This window comes from Calypte anna, chromosome Z (assembly GCF_003957555.1).
Source record: "Calypte anna isolate BGI_N300 chromosome Z, bCalAnn1_v1.p, whole genome shotgun sequence".
NCBI classification, from domain to species: Eukaryota; Metazoa; Chordata; class Aves; order Apodiformes; family Trochilidae; genus Calypte; species Calypte anna.
The window spans coordinates 38,311,594-38,325,157 of record NC_044274.1 but is presented as its reverse complement, the minus strand read 5'-3'; the positions used below and the strand labels follow the sequence as shown (position 1 = coordinate 38,325,157).

At 39.1% G+C, this 13,564-nt stretch overlaps 1 protein-coding gene across 1 annotated transcript in view; it reads left to right on the top strand.

The window, feature by feature from the left end:
* Window positions 1-11,521, top strand: part of CEMIP2 (cell migration inducing hyaluronidase 2) — a 48,240-nt gene extending 36,719 nt beyond the window's left edge. Inside the window, exons 16-24 of the mRNA XM_008505856.2 lie at window positions 874-1,051; window positions 1,484-1,699; window positions 2,396-2,604; window positions 3,135-3,320; window positions 5,090-5,309; window positions 5,902-6,000; window positions 7,812-7,960; window positions 8,398-8,504; window positions 9,246-11,521. Coding sequence (XP_008504078.1) covers window positions 874-1,051; window positions 1,484-1,699; window positions 2,396-2,604; window positions 3,135-3,320; window positions 5,090-5,309; window positions 5,902-6,000; window positions 7,812-7,960; window positions 8,398-8,504; window positions 9,246-9,442 — 1,561 coding nt within the window. The 3' untranslated portion in view covers window positions 9,443-11,521. The remainder of the gene's footprint in view (window positions 1-873; window positions 1,052-1,483; window positions 1,700-2,395; window positions 2,605-3,134; window positions 3,321-5,089; window positions 5,310-5,901; window positions 6,001-7,811; window positions 7,961-8,397; window positions 8,505-9,245) is intronic.
* Window positions 11,522-13,564: the final 2,043 nt, after the last annotated feature.

Here is a 13,564-nt window from a genome sequence, read left to right as displayed (position 1 = left end):
AGGCCATCCTATTTTTTTTGCTGTGTAGCCATTCAGAGGCATTTATAGGTCCCTGCAAAATTGCAGAGACTATACTTGGCCTCATTGTCTAGACCACTAAAGAAAATGCTGAACAAGATTGGAGCCAGTATTGCCCCCTGGGCTGCACTGCTGGTTACGGGTCTTCAGGTAGACCATGCCACTACCCTATTGGACCAACTGTTCATCTAGTTTTCAACCCACCTCACTGTCCTCTCATGCAGCCCATATTTTATGTGGACATCATGTGACACAGTCTCAAAAGCCATACTGAAGTTAATGTAGAACATGTCCACTGCTTTCCCCTCAGCTATGGGTACTTAGAGAAGTTTATCCAGTTGGTGAAGTGTAATCTCTCCTTTGTGAACCCAGGCTGATTAGTCCTCATGACTTTGTTGTCTTTTATGTGCCTTTAAAGGTTGTTCAGGATCACCTGCTGCATCACCTCCTTGGGGGTCAAGCTGAGGGTCAAGCCTGCAGTTTCCTGTGTGTTCCTTCTTGAAATTAGAAGTGACACTTGCTTTCCTTCAATCTACAGGCATTTCTCCTAGTTGCCATGACCAATTAAAGAGCAGGCTGAATTACCCTCCTGCTGTATTTTTCATATTGGGATAGGGGTACATTTGTGAATGGACAGAAGAAGGTCATCTAACAGGAAAATTCAAAAGAGTGTGGTATTTTTTGACTCATTAGATAGGTGCAGAAGCAACGTTTTCTTAACTAAGATCTAACCTGAAAGTCATTCTCCTAGCGTTGCTTTCCTGATTCATTGGACAGGAAATATATTATGACAGAACTTCAGAATTATCATGGTTTTTATTATAGGATGCTATAAATATTTGCTTGCATTAACAGAACATTTCCAATCAGAGGCTTTCAAATTTATGACGGACCTATTCACCTTACCAAGTGCACATTCAAAAATTTTGTGCCAACTCCAGACAGATTTACAAGCGCAGTTGGATTCTTGATGAAAAATCCATGGCAGATGACACCAAAAAACAACATTTCTCATGTGAAGTTTGGTCCAAATGTAAGTTTGTTACAAGTTTTCTTCTGTTCTTGCAAGTTTTTGTTTCTCTTTGCTGTATTTAAAATAAATGTCCAAGGACCCCATGTCATGTCGTTTTCTGTACATCCCTACTTCAGATTTACTGTCTTGGTTTGAAGTCACCTAAGATGTATCCTCTGTCTTTGGAGCAAAAATGAGAGATTTAGGCTATGTTGCAATAATGATCTCTCTTATGGCTAATGGTAAAGCTGAAAGCAGATTTGTGTAAGGTTTGGCCTGTCCTTAGTAGTGAATTTGCAGTTGTAAATACTAACACTGATCAGAAGCAAGAGCTGGCCTGAGCCTTATATATAAAAATTGTCTGTTTTGCAAGATTCCACTGTCCTTGCCATAAAGTTTTTAATCAATTTTGTGGAATGCCCATGGTTTGAAAAGACGTTTTGTTTTTGTCAGGTTTCTTTGAAAGCCTTCTTTGGAAAACCTGGTCCCTGGTTTGAAGAAGGAGATCTGGATGGGGACAAGAACTCAATATTCCATGATCTAGATGGTTCAGTGACTGACTACAAGGATACCTATGTGGGCAGAATTGATAACTATTTGATTCAACACCCCAAATGCATTAATATTACAGAATGGAGTGGAGTGGTTTGCAGTGGAACCTATGCACAGGCTAGTGTTCTTGTAGCTTTCTTTTTGCGGCAGAACTACAATATGAACAATGTGTGGAGTCAGGGGCAGTATGAACTACAAAATTGACCTGTTTCTGTACTTCAAAAATTCTTTGGTTTAGAAATACTTTTATGCATATTGCCCTTTTCATCCAGTTGTGTATGTATGTTGTGTTCCCTTCAGCATGCAAACTGGGAGAACAGCATTGGATGCTGTATGGTAAAACCAAACACATATGCATGCCAGAAATTCTATATTGCAGCCCTCTTTGATAAAATATTTTTTGTATTGATGATACAGTTCTTAGTTTTTTCACAGAGTGGGTTTTAAAGGGCGCTTTTTTTTTCCCTTTTAAATAGGAAATGTTAGATACCACCATCTGAATACAATTTTCACAAAGATTTGATTCCTGTTCTAGTTCCTGTTCTTTATGAATTTGGCCAAGAACCATAGCTGATTCTCTTTGTATATGTTTTTCCCCTTCCTCCCCTTTTTTTGGTTTGTAAAATGCACAAAATCTACAATGATTTACAAATGTGGCTCTCCTTCAGAAGATACTGGTGTATTGGGTATTTCAGAACATAAGATGGCTGTGGTTTGGCTAATAATGTACTGAATATTCATCACTATTTCATTTCCTTTTGCATAGTATCCAAATCTTTCCTCTTTCTTTTCATCCTCCTCAATATCATACAGGTTTATGTCCAAACCTGGAATGGACAGAATCTTTCCATGACTATCGTACGAGATGAGTACCCAGCCAATCCCATGGTTCTTCGAGGTATTAATCAGAGAGCTGCCTTTCAACAGTATCAGCCCGTAGTGATGCTCCAAAAGGGCTACACAATACATTGGAATGGAAAAGCTCCAAATGTCACCTATCTGTATCTCATTAACTTCAACAAGTACGTTTATTTTCTTTCATGTTGTTGATCTATAAGGCAATACTGAAGTAATGTCACACAGAATTAACATTTGTGTGAGTTTGCAACCATCAGTAAGACTTGGTTTTGGGTTTGTGTTTTTTTTTCTGTAAGTACAAATACTGAAGTATGAAAATAAAGAGATCAAGCAATAGACCTTCACCTAAAGTTAAACTTTTGTGCAGTACAGTGTTTATAAGGAATATCCTTTAGAGAAGAAAATACGCAAATAGTGAAGTTGAGCAGAACTGGAGTTGAATAGTTTAGCATACTTCATTTTTTTGACAGATAAGCTTACTAAAAGTCTGAAGAATGAAATAAAATATATCCTGACATTATCAAAGTTCCTATAACATTTAATGAAATGCTGTTTGGAGAGGATAAGAAAGACATTTTGCTTTCAGTTTTGGAGTTTTTGGTGTTCCTGTTACGTGTTTTTTGAATCATCTTTTTGCTGTGTATTGTCATCTAAACTGTTGCTACAGCAAATCATACATTTTTTTTTATTTCAGGAATGACTGGATTCGTGTTGGCCTTTGTTATCAACCAAATACAGATTTTGTTATAGTACTGGAAACCTTCCAAAGGCGGTCATCTGCTCTGTCAAGCAAGGTAGAGCGCTACATGCCAGTATCTTCAATGATGGAGCTCGAAAAGAATCAATCAGACAAGAAGTTTTACTTTGACAACAGTACTGGGTAACTCCTTGTAACTTGACCCTACTGGGAGATTTGTTCAACCTTAATGTCCAGGTTGACTGTGTTAAAAGCAATAGATTAAAACAAATGCACAAGAGGAAAGATCACATAATTGCCACAATTGGAAAAAGGACCCCTCAGATCACTGCATCCAAACTGTCACTATTGCTCCTGTATAAAATACATATATCATTCATTATCTGTATCATCCACTAGAGCATGTCCTGAAGTGCTTCATCTACATGGTTTGTAAATACCTCCAGGGATGGTGACTCCATCACCTCCGTGGGCAGCCCATTACAGTGCCTGGCTACTCTCTCAGTGAAGAAATTTTTCCTCATATCTAGTCTAAACCTCCCCTAGTGAAACTTCAGGCCATTTCCTCTAGTCCTATGATTCTTCACTTGAGAGAAGAGGCCAGCACCCACCTCCCTGCAACCTCTTTTCAGGCAGTTGTAGAGAGCAATAGGGGCTCCCTTCAGTCTCTTCTTCTCCAGGCTAAATATTTCCAGCCTATCCTCAGAGAACTTAGTCTCCAGGCTCTTCATGAGCTTGACTGCCCTTCTCTCCAGCACCTTAATGTCTTTCTCGCAGGAAGATGCCCAGAACTGAGCACAGCACTCGAGGTGCAGCCTCACCAGTGCTGAGTACTGGGGCACCATCACTTCCCTTCTCCTGCTGGTCACACTATTCCTGATCCAACCCACCATACTGTTGGCCTTTCTGGCTACCTGGGTACACGGCTGTTGTGACCAAAGTCTATTTGAAAGAAGACTTCGTGTGATTTTTGAATCTCCAAAACACAATGAATGTTACTGAGGTACTTTTCCAAGACCATCACAGTTGCCACAGATAATTCATACCCCATACCTTTGGAAAAAGTGGTATCTGGTATGCTGCAGAGCAATGTCTTACAGGAAGTACCTTCTAAGTCCTCAAAGAAAATCTGTGCCACCTTCATAAAATTCTAGAAATTTCAAGAGTTTTTCTGTTCCCAGAACATCTTAAGAGCATATTTCTGAAAATTCTAGTCTGTTCTCAGCCTTTAAAAGTCCTAGTCTCAAATGTACTTCTGGCAGAGGCCACTGAGATCCCTCTGAGATGGTTAACATACGCTTAACTTTGAATAAAATGAGTCCTAAATATATTACTTGGGTGTTTTGCAAATGTTGATTTTTAATCTGTAATTTTTTCTCATCTCTATTTTGTTCCCTTATCTTCTACTTTGTGTTAAATATGCAGATTAATGTTGCTTTTGAAAAGACATTTACATTTCTTTTGTCTAAGAGCTACAATGATAGTCAAATATGTAATTGAAGAATTACTAGTCTCTCTGTGCTTCAAATCTTAATGGCTATTACCTTCTAAATTGCATTTCCAGATATTTGCAACAGTGTATTTATGTTGTTCAGTGATGGCGGGTGGAACTGAATATCGAAACAATTATTAATGGGTTTCTGCAAAGATCTATGATCAAAGAAAACATTTATGCTCTGCTTTTTGTAATTTATTTTCTGCAAGCCAATGTTTTGATGAGTTGCTCTTGTTTTTAAGGCATATGCATTTGTAAAGATGACTCCTTTAATTGTGAGTTTCAGATATGTCGATAGAGACTTTAATTCTAGTAAACTGTAAATACTTTGAAAAAGTTTGAACAGTGTGCAGACCTGAATACTTTAGGTTTTGTGCTTCCAAAAATAATGAAATGTAGCTGTTAAGGTGTAACATAAATGGCAATTAATATGATTCTTTTTTCCCCTTTTGTGTAGGTTACTGTTTTTATTTCTTCAAGCCAAATATAACAGGGATGGTCACAGTTATTGCTCATCTCAGGGATGTGAAAGGATCAAGATTGTGACCAAAGATTCAGCAAAAGGGATCAGTAACTGCATGACAAAAGCTTACTCGAAGTACTACAAAGGACCAACTGTCATAAAGCAGATGCCATCAAAAACTACTGTACCATGCACAAAATGTGGCACAACTCAGGTAAAACAAAAAAAGAAAAAACTTTCATAAGCTGTATAGCTGGTGTTGCTGTCTGCTCTTTTTAAAGCAGAATATTAGGCTTTCACTACAAAATACTTCATTTGCCAGTTTTTGATGATCATTCTTCATCTCCGTTATGCTAGAAAGTGTGGAGTCACTTTGTAACACAACGATTTCAGGTTCTGTTCTTTGCCAAACACTGCTTCACCTCTCACTTTTGAGTGCTACAGAGGAGGGACATAGGTAGATCTGATGTTTTGTACTACAGGATTGTCTCTATTCCATGTAGTATAGCTTTGCTGAAGAGGTCTGTATGCTGCTGTCCAGCCTTCTCTACTTTTTTTGATCTTTGCCTATTAGCATGAACTTGAAAATTGCATTATGTTTTAGGTATATAAGCTGGCAAAAATAGTGAAAGTAAGGAATAAAATGGCACCATACATCATGAAATTTATTAGCATTGCTGCTACCATAAATAGTGCCATTGACAAATGGATGCATTTGCTTTGGAGCATGTTGTAAATTGTATGACATGATAAAGTTTTGAAGACATGTGAATCTATGTACTTAACATCTTGCATTTGCTATCCAGATGGTATTCAACAGTGATCCTCACAAAAACTACCTCCTTGTGCAGATTAATTCATCTGGTAAAAAAGAAATAGGCAGAGGTCAGCAAGCATTTATTTCTGTAAGTATTTTCGTGGTTTTCTTCTAACAGCAGTTGTACAGCACCACATAATGGTGACCTCACTTTTCTTCCCTTGAGTGAAGAACATTGGTTCACTGTTTAAAAGCCAAACAGTCAAAAAGCTGGTGTTTTAACCTCAAAGTGAGTCTACAGAGCTCCATTCTGCATTTGAATCCTTTCTAGCAGAGAAAAAAAAATACACCAGTAAGGGGATTTTGAAAGCTTCAGATTAATTCTGAGATTTGGATGAATATACATTTATTGATGGTTGCTTTTCAAGAAAACAAACTACTGCTACTTAAATCCATGTTGTTGAAGTTGGTTTTGTACTAACAGATCAGTGAGTTAATGGTATGTGAGTCATTCAAGCCATTAAAGTTTTCTAAACTTCTCCAAAATAGCAATTACTAAAGAATGCACAGATTAGTCTGTGTTCTGATGTGGTTCCTGGAAGCCTAGCGATGTGATAAAAGGTAGTTTACTTAGTCTTCTATTTGAATACTGGAGGACACTTACACGTGGTGCTGAAACAGCATTTGCAGACATCCTCACAGCACAGAGGTTCAAGTCTGTGCGTGGCTTACCTTCTGCAACATCAGTGCATTAGCTTGGTTGCAGCAGTAAAATTCATGAGTTACTTAGGCAAATGGCACCTGAGCAGAGTAACCTTAGCAGCTGCAGATGCTATGGGAATGTGTGTGCTAGATCCAGAGAAGTAAGAGCAATCCTCAGGAAGAAACTGGGCTGCTGCAGAGATGGATTAACTGTACTCCTATTGCCAAGAAGTCCAGCTGATTCAGTGTCTGCATTCTGTCTTCCTGAGTGGCAACTGAGGGAAGAAGTAAGTCACCTGCAAGGTATGATCTCCCTGTAGAAGCCAGGAACTGAAGGCTCCCATGCAACTTCAGACATCCCACTGAAAGCCTCTCCTCAAGAGGGAAAATGAAAAGCTGTAGTGGAACAAAGCAATCAGACCCCTCTGATTACCGAGAAGTGGGTGTGAGCCGGTATCAAATCCACCTGTGCCCAATCAGGGCAGGCCCCTTATTGAGTATGTGCAAGACCAGGGGGCCAATAAAAGGTGAAACTCACAGCCACAGACTAGCTCACTCCCGAACACTGTATTACCTTTATTGCGCCACTAGCGCTCATCGCCTCCAAGGTGAGGCTCTCTGTGGAGTGTCGAACCCGGCGCCTTCGGCATTGCAGTACTGGGTTTTAACCAGCTGCGCCACGAGAAACTTCTAGGGGGAAGCAAGTATTTGTAAGGAAACTAGTACACCACGGTGCATAACTAGGTGAAAATTTACACTGAATCCAGTAGTGTCACTGTTGAATGATAATTAAGAGACTGGAACATCTCCCTTATGAGGAAAGGTTGAGGGAGCCAGGTCTCTTTAGCTTGGAGGAGACTAATGGGCAATCTCATGAATTTTTATAAATATATAAAGGGAAAATGGCAGGAGGATGGAGCCAAGCTCTTCTGAGTGATGTCCAGTGATAGGACAAGGGATAGTGGGTGCAAGCTGGACCATAGGAGATTCCACGTAAACATAAGGAAAAACTTTTTCACTGTCAGGGTGACAGAGCACTGAAACAGGCTGCCCAGGGAGATTGTGGAGTCTCCTTCCCTGGAGACATTGAGAACCCACCTGGATGTGTTCCTGTCCAACCTCCTGTAGGTGACCCTGCTCTGGTGGGGGTATTGGACCAGATGATTTTTTGAGGTTCGTTCAACATTCTATTATTCTGTGAATTGAGATTAACTTGAAGAAGAAAAAATGCTTTTTTCCTTTTGTCCTCCCATTCAGGTCAATGACACTATGTTTTCCTTCAAGGATGATGGTATACTTATTGTTACAGTTGATGCCTGCATTGGCACAGTTTCAGGAAACAAATTATTTTCTGGAGTAGACATTAAGCGTGTAGATGGGTATTTAAAATCTGGAATTCCACAAAGGTATGTATTATGACCATTTATTTGCAGTATGTATGTAAGCTGTAGCATTCCTCTCTTACAAGGATTTAAATAATGGAGTCTGTGCAGGAGCAATGAAACCAAACAAAACAAGGGAAAAAGTTAGTGTCAGAAAAATCTGCATTTTAATTTGAGATCAGTATCTAAACTTGATTTTATAAATACAAAATATTTAACTATACTTAACTTTCCTAAGATTTTGAAGTTAAAAGTCAGTTAAAAAATTAATTTGAGATGGTTGCTTTTTTGCATACTGTTTTCAGAGAGGGTTGACTATTTCCCTGTCATGAAATGACATAGCATAAGTACTCTTCAGCAAGTGGGTTTATGCAGCCAGCTAGCTGTAGAAACACATAGCAGAATATTAAGAAAACTTTGTGTTTGTAACAGCTGCCATGTCTGCACTGTTTCTGCTGCAGGTCTATTGTTCTACTGAGCACAAGAGGTGATGTAGCAATTCCTAATAGCTTATCAGAAGCCTTAATGTCCCTGGGGACGTCCAAACCACCTTATCTTCAGAGCAATGGTTGGTGGAAATTTTGCATGTTCCTTTGTGTTTGTGTTGGCATGAGTGGGTTTCTCACAGGATGTGGAAAGGATGCAGCTGGTGGAGAATGGTTGCCAGTTTGCACTGGTGTGACCAGCTGCATTTCAGCTCTTCTTGAGAACAGGGGTGGGCAGCCCTTGAGCAGATGGGGTAGAAAACCCTCATGTTGTCCCAAAGGGAGGGTGTTGTATAGAGCTTGTTGCAAGCAGAGAAGTGAATAGTAGTTCATAGTGCCTGTGGATTACAGAAAACGAGCCCCCTAGGCTTTTTTCTCAAAGCCTGTATTTTGTGCCTCACCCAGTGAATCTATTTGTGAACAGTCCCCTGTTCCAGGCTACGATTTCCTGTCCTAACAAAATCTGAAGGTAGTCATGAGAAGCTGTTGGTATTTTGAGGGATGGTCACTTTATAGGCCACATGGGGTAGCTATTGTCTGCTCAGGGCCCTGACACAACTTCTGAAAAAGCAGGTTTTATAACTGTCCTGGTAACTCAGTCTTCAGATTAAGATTTCAGAGTATTTAATACTGAATTTATGGAAAAGGGAATTGCAGATGGATATTTCCTTGCAAGGTTCATATGAAGCTGACAGTGGATTAATCTCCTGCATGGTCTGGGGGTGGAGAATTTCAGAGGGGAGTGCCCTTCCCTTCCCAGCTGGTACTGTGTTGTGTTTGTATGGGTTGGCTGGTTCGGTAACACTGTGCTGGTTTTGTCACAGGAAGCCTGGCCTTTCTGGGCTTTAGAGGAAACATTAAGCCATCCTGGATTAAGCTGTTTACCAGTCCTGCTGAGCATGGGCTTGTTCAGATAGAAAAGTATATCCCTTTACAACTGGAAGAGTATGGCTGTGCCAGAGTAATCAAAAGTCGACGGAAAGACCTCGAGCTTCTGAAGAAGGCTACACGATCACATTAAAGACTCAGATGTACATAAAAGTTGAGAAAAATGTGAACTAACTTATTTTTTAATTTATGGCATTTTAAACTATAAAGTTATCCAAGTAAATCATGTTGTTGTCTGACAGATTTTTGCCAGCATTGACTGCTTGAATGCCAATCTGTGCACCTTCTAGTTGTACAAAATATTAAAGAATTTATTAGTGTTTGTATAAACAGGTTTCAGAGATTTTTTTCAGATGTTTGTATTTACTGTAAACAAGTTCCTTCTGTTTAATACTCCTTTTGTATGTAGGAGGGTGTTTATAAAAGCCTTAAATTTTTGATAACAACTGTTGGAGTACATATGGATTACTTGAAAGTTTAATATTAAAGTCTCCGTAAACAGCTTAAATTTGTCATTGCAACTTGGGCGTTTTCCCTCAGTTGTTTTGTTGTTTTCATGAGGGTTTATTTAGAAGTCTACTCAGTTAAATTCTCAGTCTGCTTTCCAAGGTGTTAAAAACCAGTTTCATTTGTGAGTGCAGCTGGTTCAAGGAGTTTTAACTGCAGTAAAATTATTGCTTTGCTGTATGAATGGTGGAGAGGAGGGGATTCAGAGATCCAGCTCAGGTCTGGGTGAGGATTGTGCACTATGCAACAACATATAGCAAGGTGATATGCACCAGTATGGCATATAGAGCAGAAAATACTACACTTCTTTGGGGTCACTGTTTACTGTTCACCCTTGAATACAAAGGTGTTTGTAAGTCACTTCAGTAAATGGTTTGGGTGTTAAGGCTGCAGTCTTGGGTACAGCTTGATCAGCTTTTTCTTCTAAAGCTTTTAGCCAAAACACCAGAGCTAAGATATAATTTGTAATTAAACCAAGCTTCTACTCTTGCAGTGACTTTTTTTTTTTTTTTTTTTTTTTTTTTTTACAGCGATCTCGGCTCTGACTTTTTATGTGATGGCAAGTGCTCTCAGTTCATTCAGGCATGTTATATCTTTTGCCTTGACTTTGGTTCTTTTAATATATTCATGTTGCTAATTCCTGTAGATGTTTTTATTAGGTTCATCTGATTTCTTTTGGTTTTGCTGCAGTTATTGGCTCCTTTCTTCAGATAGTGTGACAATAATTTAGTAGAACTGAGGCACAACTGCCCTTTTTCAGGATCCTAGTCTTTGAAATTAAATTTCAGAGACTTTAAAGATTTGTTTCATAACAGGAAACAATAGGTGCCATAGAGCTAAAATGTAACCATAGTTGTAATAAAACTGACATAGTTCATTCTTTTTGTATGTGTTCTTATCCATTCTAGCTGGTGTAATGTAAATACCATTCAGGATGCTTTGTGCTTTGAATTCAAAATGGAGTGACTGAAATTAACTGTAAGCCTGTCTTCTCCAAAAAAGTTGAAAAATTGGGGATTTTTTTTGTGTGCTTTAAAGGAGAAGAGGCACAGTAGCAGACCTATTATTCTGTTCGGTTAAAATGTGCTACCTCAGTGCTACAATTGAACTGCCTGGTCTAGTGTAGTTTCCTAAGAGAGCTGGGGGGGGGGGAGGAGTGCAACACGAGAGTAAATTAGCAAATAGATTACTGATGTTATTTTTATTGTAAAACCAAGCCAAATGGATAATTGCGTTTGCAGATGTTTTGATGCACAGTTCTCTTAGAATGTAAAAAAAAAAATGTAGATGTTTTGCTAGGGGAAGATGTGGTAAATCTTTAGTAGTCATTATATTTGGTGTTGCTAATGCAAGGCAATGTGATTTAAGTGCTTTTGAGTGCAGTATAGTGATAGTGTTTGGGGATCAAAATGGTATTAAGACTTTTCTGTGGGTCATGCTCAGCAGAGAACTACCAATGAGGTAGTGACCTTCAGGGCTCTGAATTTGGCCATTATTTATGACATTCTGCTGTGCTAAGCCATCTTGTAAGAAGTGTATTGGGAAGTATCGAGAGTGTTCTGGTGTAGGTCTTACTGATGGATGATTGGACCTGAAAGTGGAGTATTGTCTTTTGTGTAAATTTAAACATGTGATAAATCACATAAATAAATTCTTACATCTGACAATGCAATAAAATCTTGGGTCTCTTCTGTTCTTGCATCAAGCAGCTTTGTAATGTGTGTTCTTTGAGTATTATATTAATTCAAACACCTGTAAAGTTTAGGGGTTGTACCCTAGTTTTCATTCAGAGACAAGCTGAAAATACTGGGAAAGGAGACACTAATGGTGACTGAAGTTAAAGGCCTGTCTCCAAATTATGCTCTTCTGAATTCTGTCTGAGCTTCTGAGTTTAGAGTCATTTCAGGTTGATGGAGGCCAGTGCAGTATTGTTATCTACTCAGGAGCATCTCATCAATGTCTGTAACAATCTGGTGGGCAAGTAAAGAAGATGGAGCCAGGCTGTTCTTGATGGGGCCTGGTGGCAGAGAACAGGAGGCAGTGGGCACACACTGAAGTGCAGGGAATTGCACAGAAGGTGAAAACTTCCACTGAGTGGGTGGGCAATCAACAAGAGTTGTTTGCCAAGAGGGACTGTCAAGTCTGTCTGTGGAGGTGCAGCGTTGTATTGTGTCCTGGGCCATCTCCAAAAGTGGCTGCTGATCCAAGTTTTTGTGTGCAATGAAAATTAGCAATCTAATTTTCTAATCTACTAGCCTCTCTTTTCCCAAACAGCAGCTGCAGCATACCAGGGCTGAGTCACACACTTTTCATTTCATGCCTGAAACTCAGTGAGACTTTAAAAACAAGATGGCTCTGCCCCACATCCTGTCCCAAATGTGTTGTATTGCCTCTTCATAATCAGTGTTTTTATACAAATAGATTGGCTTCCATTCCTTATTCAAATGGTGTCATTCTTCAACAAAGAAATTAAAAACTCAAGGAATTTGAAACTCCAAGGTGTAATGCATTGGAGATTTTTAAGGCACATAAGGGCACAGGGTCTTGCTCCACAGGTTGTTTCTGCATTTCATTTTGTAATTGTAATTTTTTTAAAACAACAACAACAGAAGAATTGATAAACTGCTTGGAACAGGGATCAGATTGTATGTACTATCAAAAAGGCACTCTGGCTAAAGGCACCACTGAGAATCTACAATGCAAGGGGCTGTTGACCCACTCCTAAAGAGCTGGGATGATGGCAGGGAAATTCTTTAGAAAAAGATACTACACTGGGACTACACTGCCAGCTGGGGCCCAAGATAACTTCTGACTCAGGACATGAAAATAAGTTTTCCTGTTTAGGGCAAATACTGCAAATTCCTCTGCTTCCCCTCAACTCCTTTGCACATATTGTAGGAAGGATGTTCATCTGGGAAGGGTCACCCAGCTCTGACTGAAAAGCCCCATCCACTGCATTTGGTGACAGCAGTGTGATAGTGTGAAGGTCAAAAGGATATGTCACAGCTATATTTGTTTAAGGCTATCCTGCTGTCATCCTAGTGTCCAAACATCTATGAAGTGAAAAGCAAAGCTTCAAAACTGAATTTCAAAATTGTATGTCAGCTTTTCCGAGTAATTACCTCTTCTGGTTGTACTGGTTCTATCCTTAATGGAAAAAGTTCAGTTCTTTCCTTGAGTTTACAAGCATATTTTTATTGTCTATTATTTTATTTCCCCCATGTCTTGTGTTAGTTTAAAATGCTAAAATATTACTCAGTATTGAAGTATATAAGGCCACCTTTGGCCTGAGAGAATTTATGGGCTTTTTTATCATATGGCCTAAGATTACTGCATTTTTGCATATTAAATAGTATCAGCAGTTGCAATTTGCTACTAAAAAAAAACCCAAACAAAAAACTGCTTTCCTGGCCATTGACTTTCATGACTGGGAATGATGGGGGGACTGCAAGTCATAGAAGTCCACCTTTTTTTATGTGATGAAACTGAAAAATAGATTGATACAATTGGAACAGTTTTTAGAGAGAGCAATCTGGAGATCTCCTGAAATCAGCCTATACTTGTTCTGGTATGTCATCTTGTGCCTGCTCTTTTGCCCTTCGACCCACACTGAAAAAATTCAGAGACTTTGGGCTTTTTCTTCATGTTTGGTGTATTAGTGAGAATTGGCTTGGTCAGATCACAGAGAAATTTCAAAGTAATCAGTCTGCATAGACTTTGTCCTTAAAGGAAAACTTTTTCACTTTTC